This window comes from Pyrus communis, chromosome 4, assembly GCF_041283825.1.
Source record: "Pyrus communis isolate YQ-2024b chromosome 4, ASM4128382v1, whole genome shotgun sequence".
NCBI lineage: Eukaryota > Viridiplantae > Streptophyta > Magnoliopsida > Rosales > Rosaceae > Pyrus > Pyrus communis.
Window position 1 is genome coordinate 22,684,859 of NC_142568.1, and position 17,275 is coordinate 22,702,133.

The 17,275-nt window shown below is 36.3% G+C and overlaps 2 protein-coding genes and 2 long non-coding RNA genes across 4 annotated transcripts; 1 reads left to right on the plus strand and 3 right to left on the minus strand.

Annotated features, from left to right (window-relative positions):
• The first annotated feature begins 480 nt into the window (after positions 1-480).
• On the plus strand, positions 481-10,239 carry LOC137722450 (uncharacterized). The gene is made up of 15 exons (XM_068461455.2): positions 481-786; positions 1,387-1,617; positions 2,107-2,421; positions 3,245-3,352; positions 3,440-3,629; positions 5,002-5,264; positions 5,849-5,978; positions 6,462-6,541; positions 7,291-7,539; positions 7,626-7,702; positions 8,026-8,117; positions 8,541-8,623; positions 9,079-9,147; positions 9,394-9,519; positions 9,899-10,239. Exons 1-15 carry the CDS (start codon positions 652-654, stop codon positions 9,947-9,949), a joined length of 2,199 nt encoding a protein of 732 aa, XP_068317556.1. The 5' UTR covers positions 481-651; the 3' UTR covers positions 9,950-10,239.
• A 289-nt stretch (positions 10,240-10,528) lies between these two features.
• Positions 10,529-11,248, minus strand: LOC137722451 (uncharacterized). Its single transcript, XR_011066763.2, has 2 exons — positions 11,013-11,248; positions 10,529-10,835 (listed from the first exon to the last, which is right to left on the minus strand). It is a non-coding gene; the product is annotated as an uncharacterized LOC137722451 (long non-coding RNA).
• A 1,669-nt stretch (positions 11,249-12,917) lies between these two features.
• LOC137723739 (uncharacterized) lies at positions 12,918-15,241 on the minus strand. The gene is made up of 2 exons (XM_068462930.2): positions 13,686-15,241; positions 12,918-13,534 (listed from the first exon to the last, which is right to left on the minus strand). The coding sequence occupies exons 1-2, from the start codon at positions 13,817-13,819 to the stop codon at positions 13,273-13,275; spliced, it is 396 nt and encodes a 131-aa protein (XP_068319031.1). The 5' UTR covers positions 13,820-15,241; the 3' UTR covers positions 12,918-13,272.
• An 874-nt stretch (positions 15,242-16,115) lies between these two features.
• Positions 16,116-16,909, minus strand: LOC137721676 (uncharacterized). The gene is made up of 2 exons (XR_011066699.2): positions 16,624-16,909; positions 16,116-16,405 (listed from the first exon to the last, which is right to left on the minus strand). It is a non-coding gene; the product is annotated as an uncharacterized LOC137721676 (long non-coding RNA).
• Positions 16,910-17,275: the final 366 nt, after the last annotated feature.

Below are 17,275 nucleotides of genomic sequence, written 5' to 3' on the forward strand. Positions count from 1 at the left end.
ATAAAGCGTTTTTACTCACAAACGTTTTTTGTTTGTAGTACTTTTCAGTAAAGCTTATGTGAGGAAGTAGTTTGTTTGTTTTTTGTTTTTTTGTTTTTATCAATGAAGAAGTAGTTTGTTGTTTGGCATGCAACTAACTAAGCATTTTTGTATTGTATAAAAGCAATTTTTTCAGAAGAGGATCCTTTTCTTAAGGATCATAGGGATTCCGTTATCATGATCATTCATCATACATCGTGCGATCAGTTTTTATTAGGTGTTATTTATATTTAATTTTAAATTTTAAATTTTGAAATGATTTATAGCCGTACGATATACGATAAACAATCACGATTACGAAATCCCTAAGATCTCTAGGAAAAAAAATCCGGCGAGAATCCTTTTCCCAGTTTTTCGACCGTCAATTTGTACCTTCGTCAAAGTATAATAAAACGACGGCCACGTGGCCTCTTATTATTGGGTAAAACAATCTCACGGCGTACGCCGTCAGCGCATAGGAACCGCACCCCCCAATCCACAGTCGAATATTGCTTCTCTCACTCTCTCTGTTTGCACAGTGGGTTTTTTAATTAGGGTTTTTCTACATTGACAGCTTACAATTCTCTGTCGTTCGATTAATTCATCGGAGTTCATCCGGGGAAGACGACGACAATGGGCGCACCGAAAAAAGGTGCATCTAGGGTTTCAGAGGACCCTGAGGAACTGGCACGTGTCCCCTTGCAGGCCATCCTCTTAGCTGATAGTTTCACCACCAAATTCCGACCCATCACACTCGAACGCCCCAAAGTATATATCTTTCTCTCTCTTTGTATCTGTATGCATGCATTATATATATATATATATGTGTGTGCGCGCGCGCGCGCGTATATCATATGATTTATATATATGTATGTATGTGTTTTGACATTTGTGTGTATATATTTACATGAATGTATATATGTAAATGCAATTCAAATAGTTTATAATGCAGTTTTAGAGGAATGCAAACAAGGGCTTTCGGAAAATTTGCGAAGTTTCGATCTTTTTTTTTTTTATTGGTTTTCGATGATAGTTTTGGAAATTTGCAACTAAACAGATATTATCGTGGCTAATTGGGTTAGTATAATGGTTAATTGGTTTAATTGAGCTTAGGGAATGTTGATCACTGTTTCTGCTACTAGGCTGCTGGCTTAAAACTTTTAACATGTTTTCGACTGCTCTTGTTGAACGCTAACACTTGACGGTGAAACTAGAAAATGAAGAAGGTATTAAGAAGTTTTTTGTTTGAATATTTTGTGTGGAGATGATCTTATAGGTAGTGACATCTGTATGCGCAAGAAAGCTATGAATACAAGTATTCTATGTGCATTGTCATGTTTACTGCTTTTTTCTTTTGTTCTGATGAAGGTGCTGTTGCCGTTGGTAAATGTCCCGATGATCAATTACACCTTAGCATGGCTTGAATCAGCTGGCGTCGAGGAGGTTTTTGTTTTTTGTTGTGCTCATTCTAAGCAAGTGATTGATTATTTGGAGAGTTCAGAGTGGTTTGCTCAACCAAACTTCACAGTCACAACGATTGAGTCACATAATTCTGTTAGTGCTGGAGATGCTCTGCGCTTGATATATGAGCGCAATGTGGTATGTTCATATCTTAACCTTATTGTGTTTTGTTTTCTCTATGTTTCCAAATATACTTAGACTTGTATCTATATTCTTCATTTTGAGATAAGATCAATAGAGGCATGATGTTTGTGATTTTGAAAAGTAGGAATCCCATTTGAACTGGGTCGATGGTACATGACATAATACAAGGCTCTGCCTCTATACTCAAGATATTTTATTTCATCACAAATAGAAGACTTTCCCCCTTTATTCCAAATGACATTATCACATCAGGTCACTAATTCTTAATATGGTTAACTTGTACTAGAGTTACTCTACTTTCTCCGAAATTTTTGGATAATGTAATAGAATCTGAGATTTGTAGGGTGTTCGTTCCCCCTTTTGCCGCTACTCCTGTAACTATTTATTTTTTAGTGAGGTTAATTTAAACATATCCTGAATCTTTACAGTTGCAACATTTTTTGTACACTAGAATTTTTATTATTTTCCCTCTTTCCTCTACAGATACATGGAGATTTTGTCCTAATTAGTGGGGACACTGTGAGCAACATGTCACTTACTCTGGTGCTTCAAGAACATAAAGAGAGAAGAAAAAAAGATAGTAATGCTGTGATGACAATAGTTATAAAACGGTCAAAGCCTTCTCAGATCACTCATCAATCTCGACTTGGCACTGATGAGCTGTTTATGGCAACAGATCCTAATACAAAGCAGCTTTTATATTATGAGGACAAGGCAGACGATACAAACGTATCTATATATCTCGATAAGTTGTTGATCGCTGAGAACCCTACAATTACTTTACACAATGATAAACAGGTAACATCTCAGCCCTGCCTTGAAATTTTGTGGCTGTTTATTAATCTCTGTAGAAAGTCTACTTGATCTTTTTGTAGTGATCCTCAATAAATCTTAGTTGTTTTACTGTCATCTGGTGGGGTCTTTCATTGTAATGTGCCTGTTGAAGGATCTTGTGGATGTTCGATTACTCTATTAGGTCTCCATTTGTACTTACCCAGTAAAATAAATAACCATAATAAAAAGTTGGTATCTGACATGGAATTTGTGTGAATATGAAAACAAAAGAGATTTGAAAAGACTCCTAATTTAGAAATTTAGGACCCTTTAGTTTGCAAAATCTCTTTGCTAATTCTTCCCAAGCATTACCAAATGAGATGAAGCAAAGTAGCCTTGTCCATGATTCAAGATTGACCCTGATTGCTTCTGTAATTAATGGAACTGAACCTTGAATCACACCTGTAGGTTTATTTGATTCATCAGTTCACCTGTATTAGGATATTATATTCAGTATAACGCTTATTAGAATCTGTAGTGATCTGTAGTTTTAGTTTTGGATTTCATGTTTCTCACTACTCTTGAAGTTAAGGGAAAAAAATTCTTTCCTGTTATTTAGGGACTCACAGTTGATAGATTTTTTGAATTCTCTGGGGGTAGAAATGGGTTTATGGCATGGGTCTCATATTATCAAAAGGCTGTTGTATCTTCTTGGGGCAATGTGGCTGATGATGCCCCTGGTGTGAATCTATTTTGCAGAATTACCATTCACATTTTTATTGTGTTTGTATGGTGTGAATCTATTCCAACAACTGTTCCACCAACTTTTTATTGTTAAAATCTGCAGGATTGCCATATTGACATATGCTCTCCTGAAGTCCTCAGCCTTTTCACAGACAATTTTGATTATCAACATCTACGTCGTCACTTTTTGAAGGGATTGCTTCTTGATGATGTATGTCTTGTATTGGACATCTCTTTGTTTATTCTGTGTTTATAGTTTACCTTGCAATTCTTCTAAGGGAACCATCTATCCATTCAGATTATGGGTTACAAAATATTCACTCATGAAATTCACTCGAGTTATGCGGCTAGAATTGACAACTTCCGAAGCTACGATACAGTTAGTAAGGACATAATTCAGAGATGGACTTACCCATTGGTGCCAGATGTGAAGTTTTTTGGGAATTCTTCAATAAAACTGGAAAGACAGGGGATGTATCGAGCATCAGGTAATGTTCTGTTTATTGATATGTGACATATAAATCACGTATAATTATTTATGTATTTTTTTTTTGAGAAGAAACTATAACAGTTTATTAAAAAAGAAAAGTGTAATACACAGAAGTGGATAAGAAATCCACCAAGAACAGAACAAGAAAATCTCTCCAGAGGATCTGATTACAAGTAGGACAACCTCAACCAAAATCACTTTACAACTGCTAACATATCCCACAGTATGTGAGAAAGAGAGTAATTCTTAAAATCATTTGAAACTGAAGCCCAGAAGGCTGCCCAATATCTTACTCTTCCCCATAGATCTGCTACCCCCACACCAGTATAATCCTAAAAAATTCTTTTGTTACGCTCCAGCCAAATGTTCCAAAAAACTGCCGACACCAGACAACCCCACAAAGCTTTAGCTTTCCTCCCAATTCCTAGAGCCTCAAAATTAGTGCTTAGAAGCTCGAAACAACCCTTTGGAATGACCCAACTAACTCTAACCTCCTGAAACAATTTCCACCACAGTTGAATCGTGTAAGAACAATGAAGAAAAATGTGGTTAACACTCTCCTCCTTTGCTTTACACAAACTGCACCCTTTTGGTTTTGTTTTGTTTGTTTTGTTTTGGGAGGGGGGGGGGTGCTTAGGGGCAGGGGGAGGGGTGCTTAGGGGCAGGGGGAGGGGTTGCTAACTGTGGACGTCTTGATGAATCTTCTTTTAGATATTTAGTGTACCGCCTGTTTTATTTTTTTAAATGATTGTGTTCTATCACATCTAACCAATATTCTAAAACCGTGGTTTGGTTCCAACTTCCGAGTGATTTTTCACTATCATGTTGGCTGTCTTCATAAAGTCATTTGTTGGATAATTGTTCTTTGTGCCAATTCTTCAAATTCGCATCATAAATGCTATATGTCATCCTTTCCTACCTTTACGATCTGCCCTTCCCTATCGAAAGTAAGATTTGATCACCTAGTATTTGGTATAATTATAACATCAAGAGACTTTATGAAGGCCAATGCTTATAAAGTATGTTGACTTTATTTCCTAAGGTCCTTGCATGCATAGATATATTGTGACTTAAGTTAAACTAATACTTGACTTCTAATTATAAACAGTGAACTTAGAAAAAAAAATCCCTTACTCAACTGCTGGAATAATGTGGCCTTTACGTACTAAAGTTAGCATTCACTTGCTGTTTATCCAATAGTTAGTAGCATTTAATAAAATTTTGGAAATTTGTTGGGTGATCTGCTCTGTAAACATAGTAATAGCATGCCTGGTTGCTCCTGAAATGGTTGTCTGCTAATTTTAAACTTAACCGGTTTGCTATTTTTTTTATCTTATTATGTGTGATTTGATAAACTAGCTTCTCTTCAGACATAGGGCTATCACGCTCTGCACAGATTGGGCCTTTTACGGTCATTGGGAGTGGCACCAAGATTGGGAACAACACCAAAATTACAAATTCTGTTATTGGGGAAGGGTGCTCTATTGGATCAAATGTCTCAATAGAAGGCTCCTATATATGGGATAATGCCACCATTGAAGATGGCTGCAAGCTGAGGCATGCTATTGTATGTGATGGAGTGATAATGAAGTCTGGAGCAGTTTTGGAACCTGGTGTAGTTTTGTCTTTCAAGGTATGTGCCTTTAATCCTGTTATAGCACTATTTCAAACTGTCAAATGTTAGTTCTTCTTTCTTGTCTATATAATGCTCAAAAAGAAAAAACTGAAGAAAATTGTACAATATTGTACAATACAGATAGTAAGCAGTTTACTGGCCCACATATATAGTCAGAATCTTTTTACAGCGTTATAAATTCATTTGGACTTGTATTCTAGTGCTGATAAGATCTTTAAAATCTGTTGATGTTAAAATTAAGTTCTGAAATCAAAAGATTCATAACTTATATTCCCTTGATGTTAAAATTGTGCCTTGTAATCGTTTGCAAACTCCATGTTTAAATAGCATTTTCAGTTTGCAGTGTATTTGCCATTTCGTCCTGAGAAACACCTGTATTTCTCTCTTTTACTGTTATTTTGATGTCATGCTTGATATTTTCTTAGAAGGAAATGTGAACCTTTGCCTGCTCAAATTTAGTTTGTCTTTGCAATTGATCTTTCCTTTTTGTCTGGATTTGTATGAACCAAATACATACATTTTGCTTGTGGTTTTCTGATGTCTTATCGATCTTAATGTGCTTTTACACTCTTTACCTTCAGGTTGTTATAGGACAAAAATTTATTGTCCCTTCATACTCAAAGGTATCTCGACTGCAGCAGCCAACTAAGCTAGATAGTGACGATGAGCTGGAGTACGCTGACAATAGCAGCGGGATTGCAGAAATGTCATGTAATGCTATGAAATTTTGTTCCTAAGCTTCATGTTTGGTCTTGTTGAGTTCTGTTATGTGCAAAAGAATGGCCTTAGCCATGTGTGAGACTTTTAAGGCATCTGCTTTTTATTAGTCATATTGCTGCTCTTTAGATACTACAGATAATTAGGCAGTAAATTTGTTGGAGTAGGATGATTTACTGGATTCTTTGTTTTATTTTGTGGATGACAATGGTTATTGATTTCCATAACTTCGTAATAAATGTCTCATGTCATCCAGAATGCAATGAATTTATACTTGTTAATTGTCTATTTGATGAAATTAGTAGTGATTGTCAGCTTTGTTTGTCTGGATGTAGTAGTGGATATTGCAAACTTTGTTAGGGACAGCTGTTCAGTATTTTTAACCTCATTTAATTCCTTTTGTTTATACTAGTTATTAATAGTAAGAGGTGTAATCTTTCTCATTGATATTTATCCTTGTCATGTGGTTACCTGCAGCTATCACACCTGCTGTGGATAAACTAAATGAGGAAACAACGAACCAACGAATGGAGACACAATGTTGGCCCAAATCTGAGGTTAGCTATGTAGTTTGATACTGTGTTGTCTTGTATTCTCTGTAAATGCAAAAATTGTACAGTAAGTGCACTAAAGCTTTGGTGAACGGCTAAGTGTACTAAAGCTTTGGTGAACGGCTCGTTAAGAGTAGATACTTGGGTTTTGAAGATTTAAGACAAAAAATTAAAAAAAAAAAATTGCTCAGACTAGCATTAATATTATGGGTGTTTGATTATTATACTTCACTCAGACATAGCATTGGATGACACAATCCCTTGAAATCTAGACTGAAAGACGACTATGTGTGGATTTATGTCTATAAATTAGTTACGATTTAGCTTGCTCACAGCATGGTCCCTCCAATTTATAGGTAAATGTGGGTGAGAAGGGGGAAGGGTGTACATTTTTTCTCCTCATTAGTGTTTAAATGACCCTCAGATAGGGATGCCTCCAAGTGTGAGTATGGTTTGAATTCAAACACTAACAGGGGGAGGGGGGAGAATCGTTGACTTGAAAGAGCATTTGAAAATAAATCAATGACCACTGTTTGCTTTGACTTTGAACAACACCCATTCCTTTTTTTGCTATGTAAAGAAACTTGTACGTTTCTCTTATATATGCAATGATGAGCTACAGCATTGTTTTAGTTCCATATTTCCCTCTTGTAAATAATGAGAATATTGTCTCACTTGCAATTTTTTATATGTTGTGGACTGTACTGCTGCATTTATCTTGACATTCTCTGATAACAGTTGTTATTGTCGGTCAGCTTGGTACTGGTGGGGCTGGTTATGTTTGGTCAATTTGTGAAGGAGGCCACGATGAGGAGTGGAGGCATTCAGTTGCTCCCATTCCTGCTGACAAACTTTTGGAGGCAATAGATGCTGCAGATGATGATTTGGAGCATGCTCAAGATGGCAGCTCCCTCCCACCTTCAGGAGAGTTAAAACCTGATTCTAATGATTCTGAAGGTGATGATGGAGAGTTTCGAGATGATTCTGCCTACTTTGAGAGAGAGGTGAACATTGTCAATTAGAATGCTGATGGTAAATACACACATACAAAGTTAAAACCAATCCTCAACAATTTCATTGTCATCTGCAGGTTGAAGCAACCTTTCTAAGAGCTGTGCATGAAAACATACAAGTAGACCACGTCATATTAGAAGTGAATTCACTGAGGTATTCCTTCGGTTTTCCCAATAGAACTCTATCAGTTACTCTTTTCCTTGTTATTGCACCTCTTATTTTTACATTTTCTGAAGGTATGCAAAATGGTCATTCTCTCTTAATATTTCAAGTTGTAGGCACAAACACGTATCTGATGAAACGGTGCTAACTTATATTGATTTTTTATTATTTTATTATTTTATTTATTAAACCACTCATGATTACTTGCTTTTGTTAATTTCTTCAATTCTTGCATGATCTTTTATCCATATTTTGTAATGCGTTAGTATGTATGCTTTTGTTATTGATGCTTGCCACTTTTTTGTCCATTGCAGGCTGTCATACAACAAGGTGGCTGCGGACTGTGCTGGAGCTTTATTTTATTCAATGATGAAATTGGCATTAGAAACTCCACATGGTTCACCAGGTAGCTTTTCCCGAACTTGCTATTATCTTCCCAACTTTTCATTCAAATAAACTTCTTTATGATTGGAAACTTGTATTAACATACTTTGAGAAATATGCTTCTATTTCCATGTTTAACAATTGGCATTCTCTGGAAAAGTAAAAAGGAATAATTCAATGAGGTGCCAAAGAAAAGGTGGGTGGTTTGGGTTTTGGAAGGGTTTGTCTCTATCTGTAAGTTAAGATTACATTGGGGGTAAGGCATGCATACATGAAGTGGTCAAGGTTTTCTAAGTTTGCTTTACAGCATCCATATCTTAATTGAACAATTACATTGTAATTTTTGCTCAGCTGCAGTGTGAGTGCTATTTTCATATTACTAACGTTGTTTGTCTTGCTTCTTGACATACGGTCTTAACTAAATCTTGTTCAATTCCTTTCTTAGGTGAATTGGTTCAAGCTACTGTTAACATATTTGCAAAATGGAAAAAAATGCTGAAGTCTTACCTAGCAGAAATAGACGAGGAGGTTTGTAATTGAATCCTTTTCTTTCATGCTTGTATTCACTTCTTCAACCATTAAACTCTACAATGGTCTCTTGCACAAGTGAGATTAGTTCCCTCTCCCTTCTAGCTTCTGCAGACGTGCTGATTTCATTTTTATATCTGCACTATTCATTTACTTTCTTAAGCTTTGACGGTAGTGTGTGTGTTCCCTGTGCAATCATATTAACCTTTGTTTCCATTTGACTTGAACCACGAGTAGGTCAAATATCCTATCCTTTATAAAGCATATTAAGTCCAATAAGTAAATTTTATGTTCACTTTTTCGAGTAACTGCTGGACACCATGATCCCTTCGTTTTGACGGTTGTTAATGCTATGCTGATTATTCCTGTAGAAACTGGGTTGCTAATTTTACCTTTACAGAATTGCGATGCTTATTTTGGTTAGTGTTTTGTGCTGAGTATTTTTCAACTTCCAGATTGAAGTGATACTTAGATTTGAAGAAATGTGTGAGTCCTTTAAGGAATTCTCTCCTGTGTTTGACAAGGTACGTCTTCCTACACATGATAATAAACTAAGTACTATATGCTTCTGCCAAGTGCTTTTGCCAGGCTTTCTTTCTTAAGCAATGAAAAGCTATGGATAAAGCCATCTCAGAAACATTTTTGAATAAACGCTTGCCAAAGTTTAATGAGATATTTGTTGTAACTTAGCCCCTTTTATTATCCTTAATTTCGTTTGCAATTTTGATCAGTTTAATTTATTTTCTGACTGTTATATTTTTCTTTTCCAGATATTGCATCAACTGTACGAATTAGAATTTATACAAGAAGAAGCTATTATGAGGTGGGATGCTGAAAAGAAAAATGCGGAGGAAACAGATAGAGTTTATGTCAAGCAATCAGCGGCCTTTATTCAAGTAAGTACCATTATTTGATTTCTGTTCTATTACCTTACGCGATGATTAATAATCATTATATAATATAACTCACGCATGCTGCCATTTCACTAGGTGCAATTATTTATTCTATCAGTTTTGCAAATTCGCGCCAGTGGCTGAGCATTTTTAAATGAAATACGTCGAAATTTGACATAAAAGTCTCTGTTATGTCTGTATACATTCAACATAAGAGAATGGTTTACAATTCGGGTTAATTTATTGAATGAAAAAGAAAAAGTTGATTTCTGGCAACCAAAATTTGATGGCATGAACTTAATAGTGTATATTTTTTAGTTAAATTTCGTATGATGTTAGCCTTGCTTCACAGCAGTTTCATCTTTTGTGTCTTACGTCTCAGTGGTTGAGAGAAGCCGAAGAAGAAGAAGAAGATGAAGAAGATGAAGAATAAATAGGGAGCAGGTGATGTACGTAGGTCCAATTTCGTAGCGTATGCTTTAAACGAAGCGGGATGTATGTTGAACGAGTGTTTTCTGATAATGTTGTATGGTAGAAAGGGATAGCCTTTGTCCACAGGCCGGAAAATGGGTTTTGCAAATTATCATGCACTTTGCATGTGTGTAATTTTTGACAGAAAATCAATAGTAACATTCTGTGTATTTTTACTGTTGTTCGAGGATATTTCTAAGAGACATGGTATTGTTAAGCGTACGGGGAGAAATGTCAATGATTCTTCGTTAATATTGTGTTTTAAGGGTAAATTTACGTCGTTTTTAATGTAATTTAATCCTCTCTAATACAAACTTTAGTCGTAAATACAAACATCATCGGAAAAAAAGTACGAGTATGAAGTTGCAACCAAATTGGATCTGTTATTGTGAAAACTTTCATTGTTCATGGGAAATATTGTGTTCGTCTATTTGTTTTAGTATGGTTGGAAGGTCGAAATGATGCTGCAGCAGCAGCAGAAGGGCAATTATCTCTGCCCAAAAGTGTAAGAAACATGAAGGAAATCTGCAAATTGATGAAATTAAACACAAAAATTGAATACGATTCAAAGGGAGAATACCGAGTATTGAGGAGCAAGTTGCAACGCACACAGCATTTGCAACATCTCTCTCTCACTTGTTTATTACATAACATGTAGTCAAACTCAACAGAAAAAAATTACAGATAAAAGCTACAGGAACATGATCAACAAGCCTGGAACGTAGTGAGTTGATGATGTTCACCAACGAGGGGGGCCCCCGCCAGGGCCACCTGGTCCACCAGGGCCGCCGCCGAACACTGGCCCACAGCAGCTCTCAAACAAGCAGCAGCAGCACAAGATATAAGCACTGCAGTAGCAATACACGCCAAGATGATGTTAGTTAGAAAAAACTTAAAAACAATAATATAAGCAGCTAGCTGGTGAAGCTACATTTCGGATAATATTACGGATAATACTTAGGTCCTGACTAGACAGATATAATGTTAGTCGTAAATGAACAATTTTTGCATTCTGCTAAACTCACCAAGATGACAGAAGGCTGCATATACCGCTACAGAGGGCACCTAAGCAACCAAAGCCCGGCGGCCCTCCCGGACCTCCTGGCCCTCCTCCCGGCGGTCCCCATGGTGGTGGCATTCCTCTCTGATGGAGATGATGATCTGATCTCTCTCTCTCTCTCTCTCTCTCTCTATCTCTCTCTCTCGATCAAAAAATACCTATGGATATTTCTTCAGCTTCCTTTCTTGCTGAAATTGCAACGTAGCTATTGAAGTTGATCGGCTATATATACATAAAACTCTTGTATATCTATATATTTGTGGATAATTAAGTTGAAACTTTTAGAGAGAGAGAGAGAGAGAGAGAGAGAGAGGGAGAGAGAGCTTAATGGCTAAGTATGGCATTCAATATTCTTTTCTATCTCGCTTTCTTCTTTAGTTTGGTGGTTGTTGGATTGAGGAAACAACGGTCCCGTTGTTTCATCTACTTCACGGGGAAGTAACAAACCTAATGTTCATGCATAAACCTAACATTCAAACCTTCCCTTTCGTTACCGACAAGATAAACAAAAGGTTTGTCGTGGCATCATAGCTAGCTATTTCAATACTCAAAAAGTTCATACAATTTTTTTGGTCAAAGTATAATATATGTATATATTTTTCAACTTCTTAACACAGATGTCTTGTACGTGGACCGACCATTTTTTTATATTGCTGTAGTTTTGAGAAAAAATAACACTAAAAAAAAAGCTAGTTGGTAAGTTTTTTTAGTTGGTAGTGTTACGTTATGCACACCGTCGTTAAGTAAGTATGACACATACTTAAAAGAAAACAAATGATCAATAGAGTATACGATTTAAACTTAATAAATAGTATTAATCTATAGCATTAGCCACTAGTTATGTACACAGCGTATGTATTATATTTCGCTGTTTGAGGTGGATTGAATATTATTCTGCTGTCATAATCTCTATATGTTCTGTTATGTTGAACTCATCTTTATACTTTACATTGATGGCATTCTCTTTAGGATTTACACTGTTTTGCTGCTTTTGTTGGATCTATCAGGATCGAGGTAGTATCATTTTAAGTCCTAGCGTTCAAATGGTAGTTTAGAATATGTAATATAACATGATTAACATCTGTTTGAATAAGGGTGTCCTTCTTTTTCAGGTTGAAAATATGCTTCATTCAAAGGGGAAGAAACATGGTGAATCAACGTGAAAAAAAGGAAACTAAAAAAAAAAAAAAAAAACCCAATCGTAGTTGGATAAGTGCGATGTAAATTTGATGACGGAGTGGATCGAAAATAAAACATGAAAGGCAAAAATCTAGTAGCAAAATCTAAGTATGCAAATTTGAGCTTCGTTGTCCGAATTGGGCTCATGATCCGCTGTTTTGAAGAAAACTGTATAATAAGTTCAACCTATTGCGTTGTTGTGAATATGGGCTTTTTAAGCCAAATTCCTTCGATTATGATGTCCTATTAGCACTTGAAAATTTTATGATATTTTGTTATTTTCATACTTCGTTTCATATTTGTATTCCTCAAAAATCTAGGGTAAAAGGTATTATAAGTATCCTAGGGAGCTAAGGTTTGATGTATTCATATTATTCGTTAGACGTTGACCTTTTTTCATATTCTCACTGTGGCTTTCATTTCTTACGTATTAAGATTATCGTTTGATACATTTTCTTTGTCACGTTTGCTTCTTAGTGCTACTTTTTCAAACATTTACACATTCATTCACCAAAGGATAAACATCTTGAAATATTTACACATTCATAATTAATTAACAACGTACCAAACCATGTGCTTTAGAACTTCAGAATTTGGTAGTATATATAACGCATCGGTCGAGTATTTTGTTTCGATATTTTCAAATTTATATGTACGAGTTTATTTCATGCAAAAATGAAACAAAAGTAAATAGCAAATTATAAATTTAAATAAATTTAAAACTCAGTACTGACTCAAGATTACAACTCAGTAATGACTGGAATTAAAGACTTGTTCTTCTTGACCCCAGGATCCGAAAAAAGGTGGTCGCCTATGGTTCGATCTCAATTTAACGGTAGCTGATCATTTAATTTTTTTTATTGTACTTTCTTCTCGAATATTAAATTAAACTCAAACAGTAAATGATCACGAATTATTTGGACTCGGAATTTAGTCGGAATTACAACTCTATTTCTAATTCAAAGTTATTGTACACATTCCTGCTACTATATAAGCTGTGTATGCGACACAACAGATTTGTGGAAACTCAAGCCTGCTTGTTGATCTCATGGAGGTGGTGGTCCAGGCGGGCCAGGCTGACCGGGGGGGCCAGGTGGGCCAAAGGGAGCGGGAGGCCCTGGTACAGGTGGGCCAAAGGGTGCGGGAGGCCCTGGTGCAGGTGGGCCAAAGGGTATGGGAGGCCCTGGTGCAGGTGGGCTAAAAGGTGCGGGAGGCCCTGGTGCAGGTGGCCCAAAGGGTGCAGGAGGCCCTGGTGGTGGCCCACCAAAGCAGTCTTGCAATAACCAGCAGCAACACAGAAAACTCACACTGCAAAACTCCCATAAACAAAATGGTCATTTACTCAACATTTTACAACAATTTATTTCGCATTTTTTGGATATGGTATGTGCATGGCTTGGGAGAGAAAGAGGGAGAGAAACGAGTAAAGATGTAGATTTATATATACATATATACGTACCACGCACCAATGAAATCACAAAAGCCACCGAAGAGAGAAGGCGGACCAGGAGGGCCGCCGAAACCAGGCGGTCCAGGAGGTCCTCCGAAACCAGGCGGTCCAGGAGGTCCGGGAGGACCTCCACCAGGTCTCATTGGTAGTTAAGCTACGCACTTACTAGGCCTATACGTACGACCACCTTCTTCAACAAAACGAAGCCTGCAGAGAATAAGGTTTTATGCATCGCAGTGCAGTGCAGGGAACAACTTGTACAAGTTCTTAAGGTTGATGATAGCTAGGGTTTATAGGAAGATAGAATTAGCTAGACTATACCAGAAGCAACTACTGTATATATTGTGTATGACCATATCCTCCAGTCCAGTTTTAAACCTTTTCTTTTTATCATCCAACATTTTTCTCCTGCCATTCTTCCCACCTACCATTCACAACTAAAACTGCAGGTTCATGTATCAAATGACACGATTTCCATTCATACTTTTGTATTTTCCTGTTGAGATCGGAAATTTTTTGGTATTTACTGGTGTATAGTATAGTATATACAATTAAAATTGCACGTTCTTGTATATATCAATTCATGATATGATTTCCAACTTTTGCATTTTCTTGTTGAGATTGAACAACAGAGATTTTTCAGTATACAACGGTGTATAATATAATATACATAGAATTTTGGTTGTTAACTCTTGAATTAATTACTGTATCATTGGTCTCATCAAACGCTTTATTCATTTGTTGTATACAATACAAGAAAGCATGGTAAAAGTTTGGTCGAGGGATATGAATTAGTGTAACTTTCTCACAATACTGAAGGATGACAGGCAGGAAAGCTACTCTTATTATATTTTTCATATCACATTTGTACCTTATTTTTAATAAAAATAAGACTCACCATGTGTTGATGACCCAAACTAACGCCGCGCCACTTTTTATAAAGAGTTGTTAGCACGACATTGTTTTAGGTATAACGGTGTAATAATGATACACAAACAACATATGTCGGTACCAAATCACAGTAATGACTTGCAAACAAGGAGAAAGAAATAAAATAAGATTTAGAAGAGGAGAAGAATTGAGATTAATTTCTGTGGCTTTTACCCCATTTATACCAAAACGTTTTTCTTGAATTGTAAGAAGTTTAGGGGGTGTTTGTTTTCCATCACTAAAATTCACTAGATTGTCCCGTGTTTGTTTCCCACACGGCCTAGATTTAATGAGACTAGCTCTCACTCGCTTCGACTAAAGAAGGGACTAGCTGGTCTTAGCCAAACCCCCCAAAAACCATGGGATTGCTAATCCCATCTCCAAAGACGATCGCACGCTGCAAGTTTATGAACGTTGCAAGTCTGCAAGCATGCTTCTGGGCAACTCTGTTTGCCAACCCATTTCCCAGATCTGAAACCCAGCCTCACCACTGCCTAAATCTCAACACCAAAATCCAGAAAATTAAAAAAAAAAAAAATGCAAAACGATAACAACAATCCTAATAGAAAAATTCGTCCTTATTCTCGAAAATTCCCAGAAAATTCCGAAGAGAAATGGATAGAGAAGGGGAGAAAGTAGCTTTGGACGAAGAGAAATGGAGAGAGAGGAGATAGTAGTTTTGGGGACGATGTTGCAGAGGAAAAATGATATTGAAGGTTGTGGTTTTGCAGGACAAAATATGGAGAAAAAGGAGTGTTACTTATGGGGACGAAACTCAAGGAAGAAAAGAAAGAACTCTCCAGAAAGAGTCCGGAGAGAGATTGAATAAAAAATTAAAATATTATTGAATTAATAAAGGGAACGGAACTAAAGAGTGTTCTAGACACTTTAGAGACAAAATGAAAAAAGATTGAATAAAATATTATTAGATTAAATAATATAATATTATAGTTGTTACTTATCCTTCTTTTAATCCGTCACTATATCAAACGCTTCATTAAGTTGGTCCAGTTTAGTTTAGTTTAAGCTAATCCAGCTTAACCTCGGAAGCTAGTGTAGTGCAAAATAGTCCGGTGCAACAAACGCACCTTTACAACATTGTGAAAATGACACGAAAATATAACTTACAACTGTTCGATCGAGTATTTTGATTCGATATTTGAAATTTTATAATCGATTTGATTTCATGCTAAAATTAAACAAAAATAAATAGCTAATTATAACTCAACAATGTCTGGAATTACAGACTTATTCTATACCGTAGGATCCAAAGAAATGGTGGTCACTTAATTTTTTTCATTGTACTTTTTTAACGTTCGATCTCAATCAAATGGTAGGTGGTCATTTAATTTTTTTTCATTGTACTTTATCCTTCAACATTAAATTAAAGAGAACGAAAGGTTTTCGGTACTATTTACTTTAACGAAAAACTATATTTTTATATTAAAAAATCAATTCTGATACTATTCACTTTACCATTTATTTTGTTATTATCGTTAAAACTCAAAGTTTTCAAATCCCTTTTATTAATTTTTCTTAAATTAAATCGATCACAATTTACATGGACTTTGGAGTTTAGCAGAACAGGACTCAGAATTACAAGTCTCTTTCTAATCCAAAGTTATTGTACATGCATTGCTACTAATATATGCGGTACAATTGATTTATGGAAACTCAAGCCTGCTTGATGATCTCATGGAGGTGGCGGCGGTCCAGGCGGGCCAAAGGGTGCAGGAGGCCCTGGTGGTGGCCCACCAAAGCAGTCTTGCAATAACCAGCAGCAGCACAGAAAACTCACACTGCAAAACTCCCATAAACAAAATGGTCATTTCATCAACATTTTAGAACATTTTATTTCACCTTTTCGGATATGGCATGCGCATGGCTTGAGAGAGAGAGAGAGAGGGAGAGAAACGAGTTAAAATGTAGATTTACGTACAAAGATAATATCATAAAATTTACAAATTGATAACAAAAACAAATCAAAAGATGTTGATTTACATACATATATACTTACCATGAACCAATAAAATCACAAAAGCCACCGAAGAGAGGAGGCGGACCAGGAGGGCCGCCGAAACCTGGCGGTCCGGGAGGTCCTGGGGGGCCTCCACCAGGTCCCATTAATGGTAGCTAAGCTACGTACTCACTCTTATAGCCTATACGTACGACCACCACCTTCAACAAAACGAAGCCTGCAGAGAATAAGGTTTAGGGAATGGCAGTGCAGCAGGGAACAACTTGTACAAGTTTTAAAGGTTGATGATACCTAGGGTTTATAGGAAGATAGAATTAACTAGACTAAACCAGAAGCAACCGCTTAACTGTATATATATCCAGTTTTAAACCTTTAACTTTTTCTTTTTTCATCCAACACTTTTCACCTGCCATTCTTCCCGCCTACCATTCACAACTAAAACTGCAGGTTCATATATCAAATGACACGATTCCCATTCATACTTCTGTATTTTCCTGTTGAGATCGAAGAACGGAGATTTTTTAATATGTACTGTTGTAAAGTACAATATAACATACACAACTAAATTGTACGTTCATATGTCAAATGATGATATGATTCCCATTCAAACTTCTCTATTTTCCTGTCGATATTGAACAACATAGATTTTTCAATAAACACTGGTGTATACTATAATATACAAGAATTTTAA